Below are 23,159 nucleotides of genomic sequence, written 5' to 3'. Positions count from 1 at the left end.
AGGAAATCAAGGTCAGAATTAAATTCTTTAATACAAAAAAAAGTTTGTTTGTCGTCGTCGTTGTTGTTTTAAGATATATCTGTAATTTCTTTGTTTAAAAATAAATATGTACTAAGGAATATCTTGAAAAAATTCACTAGACACAATATGTAGTGTTAATATCTTTTTTCCCCGCAATTATTACAGATAAACAGTAGCACCAATAAATAAAATGATAACAAATATTAAAATTAAAAAGGAGAGAGATTCAAGATGTAGAATTTTCTATTTTTTCCTGTTTCTTCTTTTTACATATATAAAAAATTGTAGTGTCTATTTAATCCGAATCACACATATACATAAACATATATATATATACAAACACATAGCCAAATATATATATAGTATGTAGATGTATATCTAACCGTTGTCTCAATAGGAATGTGTAGGGGTAGGTGTTAGAGAAATTAATTAAATAACTGCCCATAACATGCTACTGACTCTGCCAACAATTGGGGAGAGACGGGATGGGACAACAGGAAGGTTAAATTTATACACAACCAGTACAAAAAAAAAAAAAAAAAAAGAAAAAAAAGAAAAAAAAAGGAGGTACGGCTTATAAATAGTTGAAATTAAATATTAACAAAGAATACTGAAAAATCCCTACTCTTTAATTAAATTATCTGTTTAATTTCTAATTTAAAAAGGGATATTAAATAAGTATATAAAACACTTTCTCTTCCCTCCCCCCATCGGAAGCCTCTGTCTTGCACACGATGCAGCATGAGTATTCTACATTGCAGATGCAAGCACCCACCCGTGTGTTTTCTCTCCTTCTGAAAGCCATCAGTCGGATGGGGAGATCCTAGTGGTTAGTAGTCGCTTGTTGTGAGTCTGTTTTTAGACTGTCTTGTCTTTTTGGAAGCTTTCCGTGTTGTACATTATCAGGCGTTGAAAATTCAATTGCAGATGATGTTTGGCAGCATTCTGACACAGACTGAGTACCTTTTTGATTATTATTATTATTAATAATAATTTTAATCACAGAACTAGATTATATATATCCACATAGATGTACAAACACACTTTCAGGGGTGTGTGTGTGTGTGCGCGCGTGTGTAAGGTGGGTTTCATGTACACCACAGCCTACACTGCAGATACACACATAGCCAAGAACCTCACGACACAGCTAAGGGACTCCAGCTGTCCTCACATTTGATTCCCCAGCCCAAGACATGGAAAAGGGGCCTGATATTTACAGTACGTCATTAAAAAAAAAAACTTGACGTTCTTAAGGGTCGTTCACACTGGGCACGCAAACTGAAGGCAGCAAAAGTTGCTTTCTTTTCTCCCCCCTTCAATCTTGGCATACATATATATTATTTTTTTATATATATATATGTATAAAAATAAATATATATATATAAAAAAGAGAGAAAAACACACATACATACATACATTCATACACACAAATGCATACATTCACATACATACACACACACCCCCACTACTGTGTATATACTTCTGATTAATATCCCTTTCCAGAAATGTTCCATAAGCATCTTGGATGCTCTTGAGTGGCAGCTCTGTGCATGAAGAAAGCAGACAGTGCTGAACAACTGTGTGGCTATGCACCGGTCCCCATTCTTGCTTCAGCACATTGTAGACCTTGTGTCCTTCTGCAGCCACCAAGGGCGGGAAATCTAGACTCCTGTGATAATTCCTTGAACAGAAAGTCAGTGTGCATCAGCTGCCCACCATCCTTAAGTGAAGCCAGCATGACTCTCTGGGAAAGGTTCTACAGCGAATAAAGTCAACGCAAAATGTACACTGACATCCCATGTCCCGGCAAGGCAGGCAGGTTATGAGACGAGTAAGGGCGAAGGTTGGGGGAAGAGAGGGGAGGAGGAATCCTTGATCACGGAGATGGCCATTTCCTTGGCCTTTGACCCATCGCACCCTAGGATGCCGCTCTTTGGAACTCCCTGCCCATCCTCTCCATCACCTCTCCTCCCTGTCCCAGGCAAGGAGAAGGTGGTTTGTGGTACAGCACACTCTACAGAGAAACAGCGGAGGCCGCACAAGTCAGTTGGAGTTAAGAAGTTTACACCCAGCGCTTCTACTCAAGTCCAGTCTTAGCTTGTTTCTTATGCCCCAAGTAGCCCGCTTGTGTCCACAGCAGTCGAGTATTATCCAGTGAAGACACCAATAACATTAGCAATGTTAAAAAAAATAATCAGTATATATATATATATATATTATATATATATGTGTGTGTGTGTGTGTGGTTAAGATATACATATATGTATATATAGATGTGGTTAAAATATATATACATATATATATATGTATATGCATGTATACACACATATATATGTATGCATGGGAAAACCCATCAAATACACCCCTATAAGTCTTCCTGGCTCTGTTATTTAGCAGCATAAAAAGAAAAATAAAATAAAACAGTTCAAAACCCAAAGGTGAATTCTGTGCGGCGGGTGCCTTGGGGAATGTTCCTTCCGGAGTCCATCGTCCGTACTGAAAGTGCTGTGCTCTACCGATCCTTCATTTTTAGGGTTCATTTGGATTAGTGTTTTGTTTGTTTTATTCTGTCCAGGCGAGAAATCAGGCTCCAGAAACAGGGCTGTTTCCCCTTCTTTTCCGCTGCTCACCGTCTCGGTTTTTCACATCTGTCGAAGAGGAGAAGGAAGGAAGAAAAGAGAACAGAACAGGGGTTAATGTTTGTGATGGGGGTGCAGCTAGGGCAGGGAAGGGAAGGAAGGGTGGTGACTAATGTGTTTAAGAGCACATGGTGTTAAGACATGGCATGACGTCACTGGTGGGGTGAAGTGCTGTGCAGATGGGGCAAATCAGCTGAGAATCTCGACCCCACAAATGAGTCAATGAATTCTATTCCCCCAGGCTCACCTAGACAGAGCAGGGGGGATATTCAAACAAGATTTTTGAGCAGAATCAGTGGCTTCTCACAGATAAGCTGAGTGTCTTGTTTGCATCTTTGCACACCATACACACAAATACACACGAACACAGAAAAACAAGGCTAAGCAGTGCATGCAGAGACACACCCTCAGCTCTCCACCTAGCCTCTTGTTTGGGCTGGAAGCAGTGCAGACAACAAGGCCCCATGCAGGCAAGAAGGTGAAAAGTAAGTGCTTTTCATTCCACTAGACACTGTGAGTTGGGGTTAGCACTAGAGAACAGCAGTGGCCTGAAGAAGCAGCGGGAGAAATGAGAATTTACCCTCCCCTGCAGGTCCCAATACTAATTCTACAAGAAAGAGCAAAAGGAACTTAAGCTTAACTAGCTTTTTATCTGGAAATTGATAAGCTAACCACTCCTATGACTCCTTCCCACTTTTCTGGCCAACACATCGCCTCTGGAAACCTCCCTTAGTGCCAATTATCCCATCATAGAGAGGGACTAGTAAGAGAAACTAGCAAACCCCTTCTGCTACCATGATTTCTTTGTTTTTTTGTTTCTCATTGTATTTATTACTATTTCTCACCCTTCAAACTCTGTGGGGTAATTATGAGTTACTCTGGACTTTGGGAAAAGGAACAGGGGGAAAAGGCCAAGACTAAGTCTGGTTTTACTTGCTAGGAGAAGTGCAACTCTGAAAGTCTCTCTATTATGGCCCCTCCATCCATTATTTCCCACTGAAATTACAGCACCCCAGAAAAATTCTCTGTATACAGAGCAGTTCCCATCATGCTGGCAGTGCCAATGCCTCTCTGGCTTGGACACAATGCATTTTCACACCCAAATAAAGCACTTGCTACTTGTAACAGCCTTAGCCACCTAGTCAATGGATGTCTCCTCTTTTCAAGACAGAGCCACAGAGGACCCTGGATCCGTCTCCCTTGTATTCTTCCCTTGAGCCACTGCCACTGCAATTCTGCAGGAACAGGAACAATCTCCTAGATCTCTGTGAAGGGGATCCAAGTTCAGAGTCACAGCCAAGTGCTCATTAGTGACCCCATTTCTATGTCTCCCTCTACACACGTAGGATGATCCCACACCAGAGGTGCACACGTAGCTTGTGCGAGTCAAGACACCCCACTGAGTTCACCAAAGTGCTCAGGTGAGAGCCAGGAATCGGTTTCTTTACATGTCTGTGCCACGGATGGTGTGTGACAGACTCAGATGACACATGCACAACATGGATCTCTGAACAAACACTAACCCCACAGTGCCTTTATGTCTCCCACCTCACATCTGAAACAGGCATCTCTGCCTTCGCCCAGGGTCAGACTTAAACCTGCTGTATTCCATTCACAGTCCTGACTGCAGCCTCTCAAACCACAATTCTGGACAGGACATGGACAGGGAACTGTGAGCACAGTACAAAAACACAGAGTGCTCTCCCTGGCCTTTAGAAGAACAGAGGCAAAGGAGAATGTAGGCTCAGCCTTGAGGGAGGCTCGTAATGGCTTTCCTCATTCTGCACACAGCAGAGCATCTACAAGCCACGGAAAATGGGCTTGGAAGACAGGGGTGGTCAAATCCTAGTCAGTTAAGGATTTGTCTTTGTCCAACGGTATGCTCAGAGTTGCATACAGGTAAGGTACAGAGGGATACAGACCCTCCCCTGCCTAGCTCAGCAACATGAACTCCATTATGCTATTCTACGGTAAAGAATACCCGAGATACAAAGGGCCTGTCTCTGGGAGCCATCCCCATCCAAGTCCTGAGAGCACACCTGAAACAAACAGCTGCCCTCTGACACAGGGAAACTCTGTCCTCACCCCAGTCAGACTCTCTGCTCTCTGGCCCACGTAGGACAGAGAAAAGAAGTAATCAAATAGCACTGGTGCCAGAAGTCAGCAGGAAGCAAGCTCCCCCCCTCTTTCTCTTTCTCTCTCTTTCTCTTTGTGTGTTTCATCCTTCAGGACACAAACCTGCAAGTGCGCTCGTTTAACTCAAGCTGCCTCGACTTGCAACGTGAGTCTGTGAATTTGCAGGAACATTTACAGGTCTGGGGATCTTGTACAAACAAGTGCTTTCTCCTCTCTGAGCAAGGCTCACAGTGACTGCAAAAAGGCAAAAGGAAAGATGTCTAAGCTACAGCGCTTCAGCAGAAAGAAAATACACATGCAACACCCTGAACATCAAAGCAATCCCCTTGCCCCCTCCCGCAGCCCCCATGCTGCCAACTGGAGTGCCGTGGGCTGATGGATTTTCCAGCAGCACCTCAACAGCCCCAGGACAGCAACCCCTTGCATTAGCGCAGAGAAAGGAAACAGGCCTTCTGCACAGTATTCACAAATGCTGCATTGGATCCATTGGCTCAGGCCAGAGGGAGGAAGAAGGGGAAAGCAAGGATGGGAAGGTGAGAAGTCCCAGCCAGCTATTGACACATAAGTGAAATGAATTCTCTGAAGTGGACTATTGGAGTAGAAAGAGGCCAGCGGCTAAACGAGTTAAATACACAGGGTCTCTCCTCCCCTGGAAAGCAGCTGGGCTCCAGCACCACATGCTGACCCTGCAGCTGGCACTGCCCTCCTTTCTGTAAGCCCCATCCCAACCTCACCACCTAGGAGTCTCCTACGGAGGGGCCGTGAATTTACAATGCAGAATTTTGTGAACCACCATGAGAGAGGCAGAGCGAAAGAGACAGAGAGAGACAAGCCACCAAATCCAGCAGAAAGAGAGAAAAAAAAAACAAAACAGAGAGGCCACCCCTGGCTCCCCAGCACCCCCTCTCTGGCTTCCCACTGTCCCACCTCTCCTCTCCACCTGTGACTCCACCAGACACGCACGCACATGTGTACACGCACACACACACACACACACACACATGCATGGCAGATGCCAGCCTGCCTGTCACCAGTCACCATAGCAGTGAGGACACGAGACAAGTGGTGGAAAGCAGATGACAGAGTTACAACCAGAAGGCGTGAAGAGGTGCAGGGTTCTCATCCGCCCACCACACTCTTGTGCCTTGGGACAATGGTCACTACTGATGATTAGAGAGCCAAGCAAGCTAAAGCCACCTTTCCCTGAGATAGCCTTAGTGCCAGAGCAGTGCCACCACCAGTGCTGCCCCTGCAGGATCTGCAGCCCACCAGTGACTGGGAGGGGAGGGTGAGATTTGAGCGAGCAGCAAGCAGGCAGATTGCTTTGGGGAGAGGGAGGGAAGAGAGTCTACAAGCAGAGGACACAAACGTACAAGCTGAGTGGTTTGTACCGGCCTTTCTTGCGCTTTCTCTTTTGACCCTTCCCCCTTCCTCGTTTTGATTTTCTGGAAGAAAAACAAAAAAAAAAAAAAAGAGAAAGAGAGAGAGGGGGAAAGAAAGGGAGAAATAGAGAGAAAACGGAAGAAAACGCAAGGAAGAAGAGAAAAAAAATACAGCCATGTGCCTTGCTGGGAGGGGAGAAGCACATGAGGCAGGACTGGAGGGTAAATCCCAGGGCTGAAGCACAGATCTCCATCTTGCACGCACATTCACCGGCTCCGGCGCTCCTGTCAGCTCTGCAACCAGCCTGCCCACAGCCAAGCCAACACCAGGGAACGCAGCAGAGACCACCTCCTGCAAGGCTGCTGCGAGCAGAGGCGGATCTGCTGGAGCCTCAGAGGGGCACCTGCCCCCTCCAGGGAGGGACAGCGGGAAAGGGGCAGGGGTGAGAGGGGGAAGGAACAGAAAGCTTTGTGAAAGCATCACGCCACCGTGGTGAGTGCAGACAATCATTCCAGGTGACAAGCACAGGTGCACAACGACTGACAAAAGGCAACCTGAGTGAAAGGGCTCTCTTCAAGGAAGAGGAAACCACTCTGACCTGATGCACTGCACAGTACTGGGCCTAGGAGGGGGCAGCTGAGCTCCAATAGCTCTGCTGCAGGGTGGGTGGCAATCCCGCCTTGGGACAGGAGCACTCCACAGACAAAGGAAGAGATCTGATCTCTGAGGAGCTATCCAACCTGAAGGCTTTGCTTATCCACCTCACCTCCTGCCTGTGGTTCAGAGGAGTCCAGGAGACCTTACTTGGATGTTCGTACCATCTCCTCTGGCAGCCTCTATTCTGAGTACTGAAGAGTAAAGAGGGGGAAGAGGATGGCCTGACCTAGTTATTTTACCCAGGAGATAATCAGCAAGCAGATTTCAGTTCTTCCCTCCTTTCTCTCCTGTCACTGTCCACATGGACCTGCCAGACAGACAAGTAGATGGAGCCAAGGTGCTGACTCCATTCTGAAAAATTCACCAGTTGCCTCTGATTCCTGGGCAGGGGCTGAGCAGGCAGGGGCTAGGATATGCAGTCCTGGACACTAACCATGGATCTCTATGGGCCATTGAGAGCACAGGGAGCGAGGGAGGCTGGAGCCTGTACTGCTCCTTGAGCCACATTAGCACAGGAGCAAGGGAGAGACATGCAAGGAGAAGGCCCTAGGCAAAGCACCAGGGCTTGTCAGGCAAATGAGTCCCAGCTCTGAGGCAGTTCAGCAAAGGCTCCCTCGTTCCCTGGTGCAGCCCACCTCGGGAGAGAGCTGTCAAAGGGAATTGGAGGGACAGAAGAGAAAGCACCATGGGTGTCTCCTAGGCCCTGTTCAAGTCGTCTCACTGGAACGAGTGTCAGAGCATCAGCTCAATCCCAGTTCTGCCCTACATGTCAGGCAGGAGTCACAGGGAGACGGTGAGGGGAAGAAAATCAACCTGAAGGGAGGAGAGGGGTACCAATATAACAAGACTTTCAATCTGGCACAAATCAAAGCACACCAGTCTCTCCCCTCCCTTCCCTTCCTTCCCTGGGGAGTGCAGAACCAGCAATGAGCAGGCAAGGTGCTGTTAGAAGAGGAAAAGTGAATGCAACACAGTCTGAGCTGGCTGCTACACCCACACCCCATCCTCACCAGAGCTCATACAGACCAAACTCTCACACACCTTCAAACTACAGAGCCACACAGACCGACCGTCCCCGACACGGCCCTGTGCAGAGAGGACTGTTGGCTGCACGCAGTCTGATGCAGCCAGGAGCAGATTTCCAGGGGGAGGAGGAGAGGCTGGAAGGCAGCTAGAAACATACAACCACCAGGAGAGGGGTGAAAAAAGCTCTCTCTCTCCTGGTTTGCTCCCTCGGTCTCAGATTCAGCCTCATCTCCAAATATTCACTCCTTCCTCTCCAACTCCACACCTTTAAATGGCAGAGCTGCTTTCCCAGCCATGCGCAGTCCAGCTGATCCTCTCGCTCAGAGAGATCTTTCTTTTCAATGTTGTTTTGTATTTTATGCTCATCTCTGCAACTTCTGCAGGATTAGAGCTTATTTTTCTACTTTCCACAACCTTTTTACTTTGGAGAGGAAGAAAAGGGAAGGTTGTGACTTAACCTCCTTCAGGCCACTAAAGCAAACTCATCAGATTCAAAAACTCCTCAGGAAAGCCTTCACCAAGACCCAGCTAGGACATCCACCTCCCTTTACACCCTCCCAGGTCCCCACCCAAACAAAACCAGTGTCACATCCTGCATGGCAATAGTCCTGCCTCCACCAGGCCTCTACTTCCATCTCTCCCTGTAGCCAGCAGAGCTCCTACCAAAGCTGCTGTGAAAGAAGCCAGCAAGTACTCACTCAAGCAGCAAGAAAAAAATTAATAATAAAAGAAAGCCAGCAATTTGCAGTAACCAGAAACACCCCAGGAAGAGGGAAGGGGAGAACAGGGGCTGCACCTTGAATCCATTCCAGCAGGACAGACATGACAGGACTTCCCTGACTCAGGAAAAAGCATTAGGAATGACTGCCATGGCCATGGGTCATGCAAGGTCCATGTCTGGGGTATGAAGGAAGGACCATCAGATGCGGGTTTCTGTGACCACCTGGAATGGATTCAGAGCATCGCCCCATGCAGTACCATATGCCATTTCCTTCTTAAAGTGAGTATATCCAACCAAAGAAAAGGGCAAGGGGCAGTGGGGAGAGGAAATGCCAACCAACCACCAAAAGAGAAAGGAGGAAAAGCTTGTCACTTACTTTTCTTGTTTGTTTTTGACATCTTTCTTTGGTCTGTGGGGGAAGACAGAACAAAGGCCTCATTAGAAGAGAGCTTATCACATATACTTCTGGTATTATCCCCAGTTCCCACCAAGTCCAGGGAAGGTCATGTACAGGCAGCATTGCAGGATGCCCTTGGCACTGGTTAAGGGGCCCGACTCAAAGTGGTTTTGCTATCCTGTTGACCCTTGCTGGTAGCTAGGGCCAAAAGATCCCAGGATGCAGGCTAGCACTGTCCACCTGCGATAGCTAGAGATGGAAGAGCCCTGACAGCAGAGGGTTTCTTTTCCCAGGCTCAGCTGTCCCACTGCAGACCAACCAAGAAGGCTGCAGAAGTGTCTGAACAAGAGTCCCAACCCAACGGCAGAAAAAAAGAAAGGTTCAGAGTAAGTTTATTGCAAGAGGAGCCAGTGCTGCTCCATTCTCACCTGCAGTCACATTTACTGTGCTGTAAGAAGCTCATGTGTGATATGTGTTGACTCTGATGGGGTTTAATTCTCATGATCTGGAATGAAAGAAACAGAAAGGGTCACTGCCTGTTCACTCTTCATGTTCACAGCCCCAAATCAGGCTGCTGTGCAGCAAAGCACTCATACCCCAGGTGCTCCTGGGAAGAGCAGGGCAGAGTTCGAGCTAGCTCTGAGGTTCTGAGGCCCCCGTTCTCCCAGTCAGGGAAGGCCTTTGATCACCAGCGAGCGGCAACACCAGACTTGTGCCAAAGCTCTGTTTGCTCGTGCATGCCCAGTGCCAGCACTGGTGGACTGCCTTGGAGACAGGCATGGGAGAGGGTGTACCCCACAGCAAGGTCCTCAATGAGCCCTCCCTGGCTGATGATGGACATCCAGTCTGCTTGTGCAGAAGCCATGCTTCAGTCTCACACAAAGGTCTCAAATGAAAATTCCAAATCCTTTTCCTTAAGTCACCATTCCTTCCCAGCTGACATCTCACTTTCTCAGTAACTTGACACACAAAACAAATCTGGAGATCTGTGTTTAAAAGAGTCCTGCAAAACCCAGACCCCAGGCCCAGGTATATCCAGGAAAGTTATTTAGAATCTATGGAATACTGTCACATTCTCTTAACCCAGAACATGGCTGGAAAATTAGCTCTAGAGATCCGCTTTATTGCCTCTGACCCTTTACAGGCATGCAGGCATATCAGTCAAGAACTGTAATTCAGCAAGGAATGGTAGGAAGAAAACCATCCCTAGCTAGTACGGCTGGAGCCTGCAAGTGGAAAAGCAGTATGGGGAACCATGAGAGGGCACGGGCAGGTTCTCCAACACAGTTCAAACACAGCCCAAAATTCAAGTAAAAGGACCTGCTGGTTAATCACTTAGCACTGAACATCTCTCATTTATATTAAAAATTCACAGCAATATTTACAGTGGCCATTCAAGAGGCTAAGGGACAAAAGTAGGTGAGGGAGCTATAGGTTATGGGTAATGGACACCAGCACAATTTTGGACAAGAGCTGGGATCCAGTTTCACAGACAAGGGCAATAACTAAGCTCTCTAAAGCAATTTGAATCTCTCCCCCAAGGCCCAGCCTTTGCTATCATGGCCACCTTCAGCAGTCTCCAAACAAAGGAGGAAGAGCCCAGAGGCAGAAAGGCTTTTCCAGCTGACATAGAACAGTTTGTTTCATAGATCCCCTTTAACCCTTGCTGTGGCAGGATAGCTAAAGACCCAAATTCCCTGCTCTGTTGGTACAGGTTGACCTCACATGCCCTTCAGGAGAGAGAACTGACAGGTTCTCCCCTTTTGCCCTACTCAGCTGCCTTCAGAACAACAGCTGTGTGTAGAGTTAAGGTGGTGCAAGGGTCCAAGGAGTATCTTCTTTAGAAACTGGGAGATAACACCATCAGAAATGCTCCTCTACATTCTCCAAGCACAAAGTGCTCCTTTGCAGAAACTCTTCTTTGCATGCTCCTACCTACTGTATTTGGGCAGGAGCCAAAACACAGACTCTCCTCTTAGCCTTAAATAGACACAGGCAACTCATCTTTTAACCCTGCGTGGTGTAACAGAGCACCAGGGTCAGAAGAAAGGGTCCCTGGGGTAGGTTGCACTTCCTCTGAATTAGCTGGGAGCTGGGGCTTGGGATGGCTGTGATGGCTGTCTTGCTTCCTTCCAACCAAGCATGGCAGATTGCAAGCTGGACCCTCACCTCCATTGTGACGTTGTATACATCCACAGGGACACATTCTAGGCCCTCATCGCCGCAGCAACCCGCACATCTCATCAGAGGCACACAGGATGGCTTGAATATGTACTCCACCTCATCAGGGTACTCCTGGAAAATGTCCACCAGGGTCTCAATAGTCCTGCAGAAGCTGCGCTCGTAGACTTCCAGGAATTTGATAACTAAAAGAGGAATGGAGGGAATAAGTTAATGCAAACTTAGCTCAAGAATGTCTAGGGCTTCACCCCTTAAAGTGAGCCAGACAGTTGCAACACAACTACCCTATGATCTTCACTACCAGTCTTGCAGGCCTAAATCCATTTTCTGGGCTCTACATACACACACATCAAGTGGGAAGGGAAAAAGACAATCTCCTCCTACAGCTGCTTAAGGGCAAGACGGACAAGAGAGCTCACTGCCTTCCTTGTACCATGATGCATGCCACAGGTGATTCTGTCCCAAACCTCTTCTCTGCTATTCCCCATACTGCTGGTGTGCAGCCACTAAGAGTATCAGCTCAGCCAAAAAAACCCTGAAGCTGCAGCAGATAATCTACACTCTGGACTAAGGCCCTTCACTGGTTTGCCCTTTACTCCCTTTCAAAACAGTTAGTTGATGCCCCAGTGGTTTTAAAGGCAGAAGCATCCTTTGTGCAGACCTCAGTGCACAGACACTCCTAAGAGCAAGCAGAGGCTCTGAACCATGGAGCTATGCATCTTCACCTTTCCTGCCATCTACCTCTTTTGGCCATGCAGAACATCCACCTCAGGAGGCCACCAGGGAACCATGACAGCATCCACTACAAGTCACAGCCTCCGTGTCTCCACACTGACCACTTTCCCAGACTGAGGAACCAAGCCACCCACTGAAAGATTCAAAGTAGGCTCACAGCACCCCCAGGATTAACCAGACTATATATTTGGCTACTGAACCACAATGAGACAGTGTGGGAGGGGGAACAGGGTGGATCTGCCATTATCCCATGCCTTCCCTACAAATGGAGCAAACACTAACCGCTTGCGATCTGCACTGATTTCACAAGTATTTCTCAATGTTTCCCAGTCTCTTGCCAAAGCTTCATTTTGCTGCTTGGTCAAGGGTTGGAGAGATTTAAAGAGATGAGAGATAGTATAGATAAGTACACACACAAACCCCAGGTGCTAGTATAGTACTGCAAACAGTGAGTACCTGGAGCCCTCCAGGCCTCCCAGCTCTAGCACCACACTGGCAACAGAGGATGTCTCACATGAAGCAGAGGGTAAGAGTATGCACAAGGAGACAGTACCTGCCCCATGCTGTTATGCGCTATAATGATCCACCTGTACAGTATGCAGAGTCCTCCAGCACCAAGGTTGATAACTCAGAGTGATAAGAGCAAACTGCTTGCATCATGGAAAATAATGGTCTCCAGTAAGCGCTTCTAAAGTGCCCTGAACTTGTGACAAACTGGCATAAAGGTTACTTTGCCACAAAAATGCAAAAGCTGCAGGGCTTGGAGCGCACAGCCCGCAGTTAATTGTTGAAAGTTAATTCTAGGTCATGCGGGGCTGACAGTGCCATAGTGCTGAAGTGCTGAGAGCGGGTACAAGAGGGGAGGAGCTTCCCTCCAAGGAGTCTGAAGTGTCAGAGAGCGTGAGCAGCTATTAAAAGAGAAAGTGGCTTGTGAAAGGGAAATGCAGCCTGGCAGGCATGGACTGCTTGTTGGTATTCCTTGTCTAGAAGACAACGTTTCTGTTCCTTGATCCTTCCCTTCCTCTTCCCTCCTCCCGTAACTGCTGTATGTCTCCTGTCTGTTCTCCTATCTTGTCTGGGACTACCTCCTTCTCCTCCTTCTTCCTGTTTCCCTTTGGAGTGACCTCAGTCACCGCTTATGTTCCAACAAGTTGAACAATTTAATTCGTGGGAAATTCTGCGGGCACAGAGATAGTCGCTGAACTGCACTGTTGATTATTCACACTGTGCCAGACACAGGATCTGAGAACTCTGGCAGTAAAGACATAGTTCAGGATCAAAATGCTTACAAACCTACGTCAAGGGGAGGGACAGAAAGTAAGAGGGAGGGAAAGCAGCTGTTACCTGTGCAGATCAAATGCTGCTCGCCACACCAGTCTGGGGCATAAAGGAGGCAGAAAACAAGAGTAGAAAAGTGTAGTGAAACTGACCAGCATCTCTCATGCTTTCCTAAATATTGCCTTATCCAGGCATTTGGATTACACCAGAGAAACCAGACTACAGAACAGGCCCCAGAACACCATATTCAACTTCTTTTACAGGGCCTTTACTTTCACAGCTACACCCTGACAACAATACTTGAGATCTGAAAGATTTGACAGGACTAAATTGTTCACATGAAGAATTTGGGAGTTTCTACATTTACTTTAACACATGATGGTTTTCCAAAGTCTGAATCAGCCTCTGAAAAGGAACCAGGGAATCTTTCCCTAGCTGCCAGTCAGAAAATCCTGCCACAAAAGGCACATTGCCTTATTTTGCTGGACACAGAGCATTCACATGGAGACTGCACAACACTCCATAGTTCATTTGCACAGTTACCACCCAAACCAAACCAGAGCACGTGACTGAGGTACAGTCAACCTCACAGCAAAGCCCTGCCCCTTCTACCATATCTACACTTACTCCTATGTACTGGGAGTCATACTGCACACTTTGCTGACTCTGCCTGTGCTTCCTTTCCACTGATTGTGTCACAAATGGAAGAAGGTCTCCTTCATGGGGAAGCACAGGAAGGTCACTGAAGGACTAACACCACTAGGTCTGCTCCCTTCCTGCAATCTGGGCTTCAGCCCACATTAGATGTTAATCCCACAATTAAATCACACTCCTACCCTGCAAAACACCTCCAGATTTGAGTCAGAGGTTCTTTGTTGTGAATGGAGGTGGAAGGAAGGTTAAAACACAGACAGGACCCACACTAACTCTTCAAAGCAGGGTTTAAGTTCAAATTTGGAGCAGTTGAGTGAGACCATGCTGGACTAGAAAAGGAGAAGTCTCTGATCATTTTGCCTCTCTCCCCATCAACAGCTTAGCAGCAATACAAACACACTGTTATTTTGAAAATAAAAGTGCAGCCACAAGTGATGGTGGTTTCCTTTATTTATACCAGAAAATCTTTTCCTGTGAAACAAAAGAGTGTTTGTCTGACTCCTCTACAACTTCCTGTGCCACAAAACATGTGGAAGCCTCTCTTGAGCTCAAAAGGGTAGGGGCTGAAGCTAAAATAACAGTCTCCAACCAGAGTAAGTCCATCCCAAATAAAAACCTGTCACAGTTTGACATCACAGAGAAAGCATAAAATGGCCAAAGACACAAACCCACCTTTCAGCCCAAGCCCCTAAGAGCTTCAGAGGAAGGAACTACAGGACCATCCTTGGGTAACAGAGGCCCATCGTGATCTCTCTTCACAGAGGAAAAACTGAGGTATAGAGAGAAGACTTCTAAGTTCGAACCACAGGACAGAAGTAGAGCCAGGAGTCCTGACTTTTATTTAACAGATGTATCTACACTGCAGAACCTGAAATAGCACCAGACAATAACACTGAAGTCTCACCACTTACACTGCCAGACCAGCTTCTCCTGCAATCCCATCAACCTTCTTGTGACAGAAGTTAATTCTGTTTGAGTCTTTCCCTCCCCAGGAGGGATTTGTTGGGCACAACAAATGGCACAGATGAGGACACTAGCTCTTTTCTACCAACAGCAGAGAACTGGTTACCAAAATAAGCCTCACAGCAGGCTCCATCTTGATCCCTCTGGAGTCACTGAACCTTCTTCTGTTGACTTCAGCAGGAGCAAGGGTCAAGCGCAACAGGCGGCAGTCCACCAGCAAATCAGAAAATTTGCCAGCACAAAATGGACACCTATCCCAAGCAGAGCCTGCCACAAACCTCTGGCAACACACATGGAGTCTGTCACACCAATAAAGTTACAGAAATTGAAACTGACTGCTACGAAAAAAAAAAAGCCAATCTGGGCCCACAGTGCTGGAGCCCTCTGCTGACCTCTGGCTGGAATAACGCTGAAGGTCACAGCCCGTGGGGACACTGCAAGGCATCTGCCAGACCCTGCCATGCAACAAGTGATCTGCTCTGCTATGCAGGAAAGGAAAACACGGTCAGGATGGTCTTAAAGCATATGATGATCACCTCAGCCTGAAGGTTTCAAAGTCCACAGCTCTTTTATCCCACTGCTGAACTGAGGACTGTGGACAGAAGCCAACCTCCTGACACGCACAGCGCTTCACTAGACAGGGAGCTTGCAGGAGATATCTCTGACTAACCCAGGGGCTGGCTGCCTTCTGGTCTACATTTACTTGCATGAACCAATGAGGCAGGGGACACTGTGACATGCTGGCCTTTGGGCAACCGGAAAGACACAAGATCACAGCAGCTGCAGAGATACCACCTTGTTTCCCCACCAGGCAATGGTCCTGTCCATACTGGACAACCAGGAACCAATAACTGGAACCCATCAGAACCTATCAGAACCCTAGAGTGCCATTCCCTGAATCTGCAAAGTCTGCCAGCCCTAACCAGAATAAAAAGGTGTATTTTTCAAGCCTGGCTCTTGACAGCGCTTAGTAATCTCCTGACTACAGGGATACCTGTGACTGCTGGGAGGCATGAGCCCAGAAAATCATCCTGAACTGCCCCTTTCTCCTTCTCTTCCTCAGAGACCTAACATCTGGGGGCTGCTCCGGCCTTTGTTCATGGATCAGCTCTGGTCACCCAGCCGGGCATCACCAGCACCGCTGGGAAAGAGGCGGGCAACAAAATTTGACAAATCCCCTCCTACAGCACTGTGGCGAATCCCCAGCAAACTGCGTGCCACTACTCAGCTCTTTGTGCGCGCCCGTGTGTGTGTGTATATATATATATATATATATATATATAAATGAGCGTGCGTATGTGCACCGGCGCACGCACGCAGTTTTACTCTGAGTTGCGGTAAGCCAGGGGCGGGCTGGGCCAGCCCTGCTGCCCGCCCTGGCACCGCGGCCGCCCCGGCGCCCGGCCTCACGGCCACCCCCGGCCCCGCGGCCCGGCCCGGGCCTGCGGCGTGGGGTGTGGGGCGCTGCGGCCGCCACCAAGGGGTTGATGGCGGCGGCGCCTCCCGCCGGCAGCCCCCGGTCCCGCTCCCCGGGAGGTGGCGGTGTTGGCCATCGGCGGCTCCGGGGGCTCCTTCCCCCCAGCCCCCGGCTGTCCCCGCCCGCCGGGAAGCCGCCCAGCGCTTACCTTCATTGGGTTTCCGCTCCCCATCCCCCAGGGCAGGCGCAGCCTTCGACAACTGCAAAGACAACAGAAAATCGGTCACAACGCGGAACCGTGACGCGGTGCCGCGGCGCGGGCGGTCCCGGGCAGGGTCCCCGGCGGTGCCGGTCCCGTCGCCCCGCCGGGCAGGGGGCGGAGGGAGCCCCGGCGGGAGAGGGCGCCCCCGAGGCCGAGCCACTGCCCCCGGCTAGCACAGAGGGACCTTTTGTTTCCCCGTCCCCCGGGGCAGCCGAGAGGGGCAGGGGCGGGACGGCTCCGGGCCGGGAGACGGGGCTGGCAAGGCGGTGTGCCGGGCCCGAGAGACGCCCCAAAGGGAGAAGCGCGTCCCCGGGGAGCTGCTGTCAGTGACCGCGGGCGAACAACGGGAGCAAATGCGAGCCCGGCGGAGAGAAGTAACGGGGGGACCTGCAGCTGCCGCCGACACCGACCGACGGACCCGGGCATCGCTTCTCCCCGTAAAGGTGAATCTGGCCCGGGAGGGCAGAGAGGGGAGAAGGGCAGCCAGGCACGGAAGGGCATCGCTCCCCTCTCAATGTCACAGATGTCTGTCACCCGGCAGTGGTGGCCACGGAGGTGTCGGCATCTGGCCGGGTGTCAGGGCGATTAACTGTGACAGCACCACTTTGCCGACGGACGCCGCCAAACCGCCCGGGTTTTCTCCCTCTCTGATGGAAGGGAGAGCGACGCTCGCCCTCACCTACTGGTCCCAGTCCCCAGCCCCTGCGTGGATCCCATTCCTGCGCTCCACAGCTTCCCCAGGGCCAAAACCAAAAAGCTCTGCAGTCATTCCTGCTGCCTTTTGGGACTAGGGACATTTCCAAAGCACTGATGCAGGCAGGAGTGGTGACAGGTAACCCACCCCCAAAATGGTACGGAGAAATATTACACCACTTTACTAAGGAAGTCCATTTAATTCCAGGTGAAACAAGAACGCCAGTCTTCCTGCTCTTCGTGAGGGCTTTAGCTCTGACGTAACTTTCCAACCAAGTCAGGCTTCCCCCTGCTGTTCTGTTCTGAACCAAAATGGAAAAAGCCAAGCTTTCTTCACTTCTCCGAGCTATGTTGCCACCTGTGTGATGCCATCCACCCCAGAACCTGCTGCCTTTCAGCAGAGGCCCATAAGAAGCACAGGGGTCCATATAAAATACTGCTTTGTCAGCAATATGCTGTGCTCAGGCTTAGAAAAAGGCCCTCTGATGTTGCAGCTGAAGACAGAACTGAATTAAGGCCAAGTCTACCCCAAGCTCACAACAGGAATCTGCCAGCTATGGTCTTCTAAGCAGTCCTGTGCACAGGGCAGCACCACCATCCAAGCAGCCGAAAATGTCAGCTTTTAAAAGGAGGGGGCAAGAGAGCCAGCTAGAAGCCCCTCTCCCAGACATTCCTTTGTGTCTGTGTGTAGTTCCCTTTGTCTAAGGTCCCCCTGACCGAACTTGTTTCTCATTTCAATCAAAGTCTTTCTATACCTGGGCAAAACTCAGCAGCCCAGACCTGAGCTGCCCCATGTGTGGATCTGTTTCTTCTCTGGGGAGGAGGGGGGCTGTGTGCCCAGTCTCAGTGCTGTGACAACACTTTAAAAAGCAGGTTCCTAGAAACAGTTTCATTCCTGAAGTGTGAAGGTCACTGCAACAGCACAAACAAAATGGAGGCAGTGGAGGCTGCAGCGGCCTTCCAAAGCCACTCAGTGCCTGACAATCTCTGGGTAAAAAGAAAACCGCATCAAGGGCAGGAAAGCCTCAATCTGCTATGGCACAGGAAGAGGATCACGAGCCAAGTCAGTTCATTCAAGTCACAACGCCCCCAAGACTTTTCACAGAGAGATTTCTGGTTCACACACAAAATGACCATGACAGACTAAGCAAAATCAGTTTGGAGACACCTGGAGGGTCATTTTTACCCATTCTCTATGCAAAACTACCCAGCCAGCTGCTAAGCCCACCGCCTCCTCATGCGCAAGCACACAGGCTGCACAAATGATGAGAAGCAGAAGCAAGCCACACACAAGCTTTCACTACTCACCTGTGCCTAGCCAGCACCTCACCCTGCCCCTGATGTAGTGGAGCAGGAGCCAGAACACTCTCGCAGTGCTCACCTGGACCTGGGATGTGATCTGACCCCAAAGATGGGAAACAAGATCAGTGCAAAGTGGGCATAGAGCTTCTGAGCTTTCCCAGGGGAACTCTCAGCAGAAACTAGAAAGGTTTCCCAGAACTATCAGTAACAGGCTCTCTGCTCACTATTCCAAGTAATTTTTCTGCCCTTTCAGCAGTGTCTTTTACCTGTGCCTAGAGCCCTCAAAGCACGTCCACTAGAACAGCAGGTGAGGCAGGGCCTTGTGCCTCACTTCAAAACAGTCTGCTAATATCAGACATGGGGAACCAAAAACATTCCTCAGGACAAGCAGGCCAACTGTGCCCTTCGGTAGGAGCCTGAAGGTCATGCTCTCCTCTGCTGGCTTTTGGCATTACCCAACGGTTCTGTAACACAATTTCCTTCCAATAGATTTTCAGCATTTCACAGTAATGTGGAAGCAACCCCTGGCCTGGCCTTGAGAGTAGGATAAATGAGCCCAGAAATGGGGCTGACAGAGGAAGCTCCTTTCTGTGCTCTTTTGCAGGTTGTAGCAAATGCACATCCCTCCCTCTGTGGGGTAAAACCTTCTCTAACAAATAAATTCACTTCACATCATCCACATGTACCTTCCCTGCCTCCCTTCTCCCCCCGTCCCTGTCCAAAGCAAGCTTTGCTCTGAAGGGAGAGAAAAGGTTAATCAAGTCATTCCTCTCTAACCATCACCCCCCTCACCACCACCACCACCAGCACTCTTTTTCTCCCTTCCCCTCCCCCTAATCTGTGCAGGCTCATTAAAAGAGCTTTGTAACTGTTTAGGACTGGAACAAACAATCCATCCACTTTGAGAGGGACTCTGGGACAGGAGTTAAGGCACTTTTCGTCTTAGGCACTAGAAATTCTCAGCGTTTTCTTCTTAGGAGAGGGGGGGAATGGGACTCACTGCACTCCTTCTCCATTGTACAAGCAGACTGAGGTCAGTAATCCTGAAAGCTGCCTGCACAGCCAAGGACCTCTGACAGAACAGACAGGAGAATGGATTTGGGGTTGCTCAGGAATCAGTGAGCCCCTCAGACATCCCTCTCCCCTGCTCCCAAAGGAGTGCTCCTCTTTCCAGCCATCTTCAGAGCACAGGAACGGCTCTGGGGAAGGTGACCTGCTGTGTCCCAGCTGCCAAAGGGCTGTGGAAGCAGGTTCTGGTGGCTCCCCACGGTGGTGCGGTGCAGAGGCACAGCAAAGGCAGGCAGCCTGGTGGGTGTGTGATCATTAACAGTCTAGTCACAGGCGTGTTCTCCCTCCCTCGGTGTCTGATCACTGCCTCTTCCCCATGGCAATACAGCTAGTATATCCAGGTCCCTCTGCTGTTCTGGGCAGGAGGGGAAGAGCTCCCAGACCATCATCAGGAGTGACCTGTCACCAGGCTGGAGCAAGACCCACAGATAAAGGAAGATGGGGAATAACCACCTGTCCCCCATTCTCTAGGAAAGGGAGGACTGGAAGGGGACAGCAATGCAACCCTCTCCAATCCCATGCTGTGTGAGGACTGTGCACACCACTCAGCACAATCAATCAGCTGGGAGGGTGGCACTGCAAAAGTGCCTTTCCTTCCCTAGCCTGCATGGAAAGGCTATCACCACCACTTGTGGCATCAGTGCTGCCCAGACACGACCGTGAAACAATTTCCCACCATCTAAGTCTTGCTGCAGGAGCAACCATAACAACCAACTCAGTAAGGAGCCATCCCTCTGAACCCTCACCAGAGGAGCGCGGTGATTCCTTCATCCCTTCTCCTTTACTTCCAGGAAAGCTCCCTGACACATGCTGGACCCTGCTTCCCCAACTCAGACACTGTCAGGGCTTTTATTTAATGCTCTCTTATGTGCCTGGCTAGCTAGCTAGATCAGCCTGACAGCCAGTTAAACCCTAGTCCTGTGCAAAGAGTCATGCCTCCTGCCATGCTCAGAGTCATCACCAAGCTGCCTACGTGAGATCTGCTGGTATTCCTAACGTTCCCATCACTGCGGTGCCCGGACAACCAACGGACAAATAAGGACAGAACCCAAGGGCAGATCTCACCGTCCATCTGTCTGAGCACTTACATAGCCCACAGCACCCAGGTACTGAACCTCTAGCTATCCGTCGTGTCTGTCCCTGCAACACTTCCTCCTAAACTCCTGTAATCCTTCCCTACCATTTTTTCCATCACTACATTGTTTTCTCATCTGCACTATCCTCCAGCCTAGGAGAAAAGGCAGCATAAGGTTTTTATGAGGACAGATAGATCTCGGCTCTACCTGATCTGCCGTTTCCTCTTCTGGGGAAGAGGAAGGGGAGGGGAAAAGGAACAAGGGGAGGGTTAAAGGGTGTTATCACTGGACACCAATACAGACTTGCCCATACTATAAGTGGAGAACAGATGCTACTGTACAATTTTACTGAGGAGCTGGGAGGCAAAGAAACTCCTATTCTGGGTGACGGTGGAAAAACTCCTGGAGAGCAGAAACAATTGTCCCACCAGCCAAATCTGGCAGGAAGGCAGCAGGGAGCTGCTCTGTGCCACACTCAAGTGAGAGTGCGCCTCAGTTCCCATCAAGCACAGCCTAGTGTGCGGCTGTCACTGGCTAAAGTAGAGATATAACAGGCTAGAAACAAAGCGTGCAGTGCTTGCATGACTTCAGTTACAGCTGAAATGGCTCCTAATTGGGGAGTTGCCTTCCAGCATCGCTGCTGAACAAACAATGTGAATAACTGATTAGTTTGCAAGAGACGTTTATTTTCACGATTGTGGGAGATGATCTGGCCCGTGCTCTCTCCAAGTGCCGAGCAGAAATGGCAGGAGAGAACTAACCTGTTAAAACCTTTAAAACGTAATCCATGCCTGCCTTGCGAACAGCCACTTTCACGTGGGCACTCTGTCTAAACCCCTTAATATCTCTTGGCAACACAGCCCTCCTAACTCTTTAGAAAACAGATGTACAGGACAGGTTTGCAAAGAAAGCTGCCCTTCTTTTTTCTAAAAAAAAAGGAAAGGAGGAAGAGTTGGTTTCTAATTCCTCAAGAATGACAATGAGGTAAAAGTGACTGAAGAGGAAGAGAAAAATCCTTGGATTTGTAATCTCGGTGCAGGAGATCTATATTTTGATTTTTTTTTTTCCAATCTGGAAGAAATCCTGGATCCATTTTGTCCTCTTTGATCTCTTATTTGTTTTTCCAGCTAGGCATTTTGAACTCCACACGGCGGCACGAACCCGAGCTGGGACCCAAGGCAAATATCGCCGAAGCAGCCTTTTGCAATGTCAGGAGACCCGAGGCTGATGCAAGAAGGCAGCGCGCTGCCTCCCTGCCCCGCGCCCGGCCCCGGCCCCGGCGGGACCCCACGGCCGCGCCGCGCCGGGGCGCGCTCGTGTGCGCGGGCACTCGGCAGGCGCTGCCGCTGCCCCGGGCCCCGCGGAGCGGCGGGCAGCGCTGTCCCCCCGCTGCAGCACCGCACGCACACGTGTCCGTGCCGCGGGCACCCACCCGCACCCGGCGCCAGCGCCGCGGCCGCACCGCGCCGAGCAGGTGGGAGGCAAAGGGGGGCCGCGAAAAGACAAAAAAAGGGGAAAAGTATTGTCGGCCGTCTGCCTTCCCTCCCCCTCCGCTACGCGGGGCACAAAAGCCCCCGTCCCGCCGCTTACCTCCGCGCTCTGCAGATAGAGCAGCGCCGCCAGCCCCCAGCGGATCCAAGTGAGCAGAAAGTTCATGGTTGCCGGCGCACGCCGCGAAGCGGGGCCCGCCGTGCTCCGCCTCGCCGCCGCCGCCCCGCTGCCGCTGCCGCCGCCGCCCCGCCGCGCTCTCGTCCGCTCCTCCTCCGTGCCCGCCGCCGCCTCCTGGGGTGCCGCCGGCCGGGTACTGCGAAGGGTTGCGGGGTAAGGGGGGCTCCTCTTCGGGGTCTCCGGTTTCACCCCTCCATAAGCCCGGCTCTCCGCCGGCCCCCGCTGCTGCTTTCCGTAGGCGCTCCGCCGGGCCGAGCGCAGGCTCCGCGGCCGCCCTGCCGCCGCCCGGCCCCCGCCGCCGGGCAGTCCGAGCTCCACAGCGGCGCCCGTCCGCGGCGCTCTCCCCGCGTCGGGGCAAGCAGGCACCCGCGCCGCGCTCGCTCGGATTCGCGCACTCACGGCAAAGTTTGCGCGGAAACTTTCAATGCATCTCTTTTCCTGCGCCCCGTCTGCGCGGCGGCTGCCTCCGGCGGCTCCCCGAGCCGGGGTCGCCTCCCCGGGAGAAAGGGGCTGATTCCGCCGCCCCTCGGCCTGACCCCTCTCCGCAAATCGGGGTGGTGGTGGCGGAAAGGACGAATAGAGCGTTTTCCTCCTGTCCTCTCCGTTACTGTCTCTCCCTCTCTATGTCCACCGCTTAAAAAAAAAATCAGAATAGTAATATATGAAAAAAAAAAAAAATCCAAGCTGGATAGAGAGGGAGGGAACTGGGGCGTGGGAAGGCTCTGTAGGAAAGGGAGGAAAAAAAATCCCAGCGGATCAAAGTATAGGTGGGGAAAAAATAAATTAAACGAGAGGATAAAGCAAGACGGCAAGCTAGCAGCAGGTCCCGGTGCCCGGGGAGGGCTGCTCCCGTGGCGCGCTGTCCCCCGCCGGCGCGGCGTG

The 23,159-nt window shown here is 50.4% G+C and overlaps 1 protein-coding gene across 6 annotated transcripts in view; it reads right to left on the bottom strand.

Moving 5' to 3' along the window:
- The window catches only part of VEGFA (vascular endothelial growth factor A), a 41,686-nt gene extending 18,799 nt beyond the window's left edge, over nucleotides 1–22,887 (bottom strand). Inside the window, exons 1-8 of one of the 6 annotated variants that reach the window (XR_010439598.1) lie at nucleotides 22,200–22,887; nucleotides 16,417–16,468; nucleotides 11,150–11,346; nucleotides 9,409–9,485; nucleotides 8,960–8,992; nucleotides 6,170–6,241; nucleotides 4,899–5,030; nucleotides 797–2,669 (exon numbers count right to left, since the gene is read on the bottom strand). Coding sequence is in view for 5 of the 6 variants with exons in the window: in XM_064708851.1 (XP_064564921.1) it covers nucleotides 2,648–2,669; nucleotides 4,899–5,030; nucleotides 6,170–6,241; nucleotides 8,960–8,992; nucleotides 9,409–9,485; nucleotides 11,150–11,346; nucleotides 16,417–16,468; nucleotides 22,200–22,265 (651 nt within the window). In the remaining variant the exon portion in view is untranslated. Of the gene's footprint in view, nucleotides 1–48; nucleotides 2,670–4,898; nucleotides 5,031–6,169; nucleotides 6,242–6,273; nucleotides 7,028–8,959; nucleotides 8,993–9,408; nucleotides 9,486–11,149; nucleotides 11,347–16,416; nucleotides 16,469–22,199 lie in introns of those variants that run through there. The other 5 variants (XM_064708851.1, XM_064708854.1, XM_064708853.1 and 2 more) reach the window with 5 other exon arrangements.
- Between the last annotated feature and the right edge of the window lie 272 nt (nucleotides 22,888–23,159).

The sequence above is a fragment of the Zonotrichia leucophrys genome, chromosome 3, assembly GCF_028769735.1.
Source record: "Zonotrichia leucophrys gambelii isolate GWCS_2022_RI chromosome 3, RI_Zleu_2.0, whole genome shotgun sequence".
Lineage (NCBI taxonomy): Eukaryota > Metazoa > Chordata > Aves > Passeriformes > Passerellidae > Zonotrichia > Zonotrichia leucophrys.
This window is presented reverse-complemented; position numbering and strand designations above follow the sequence as displayed.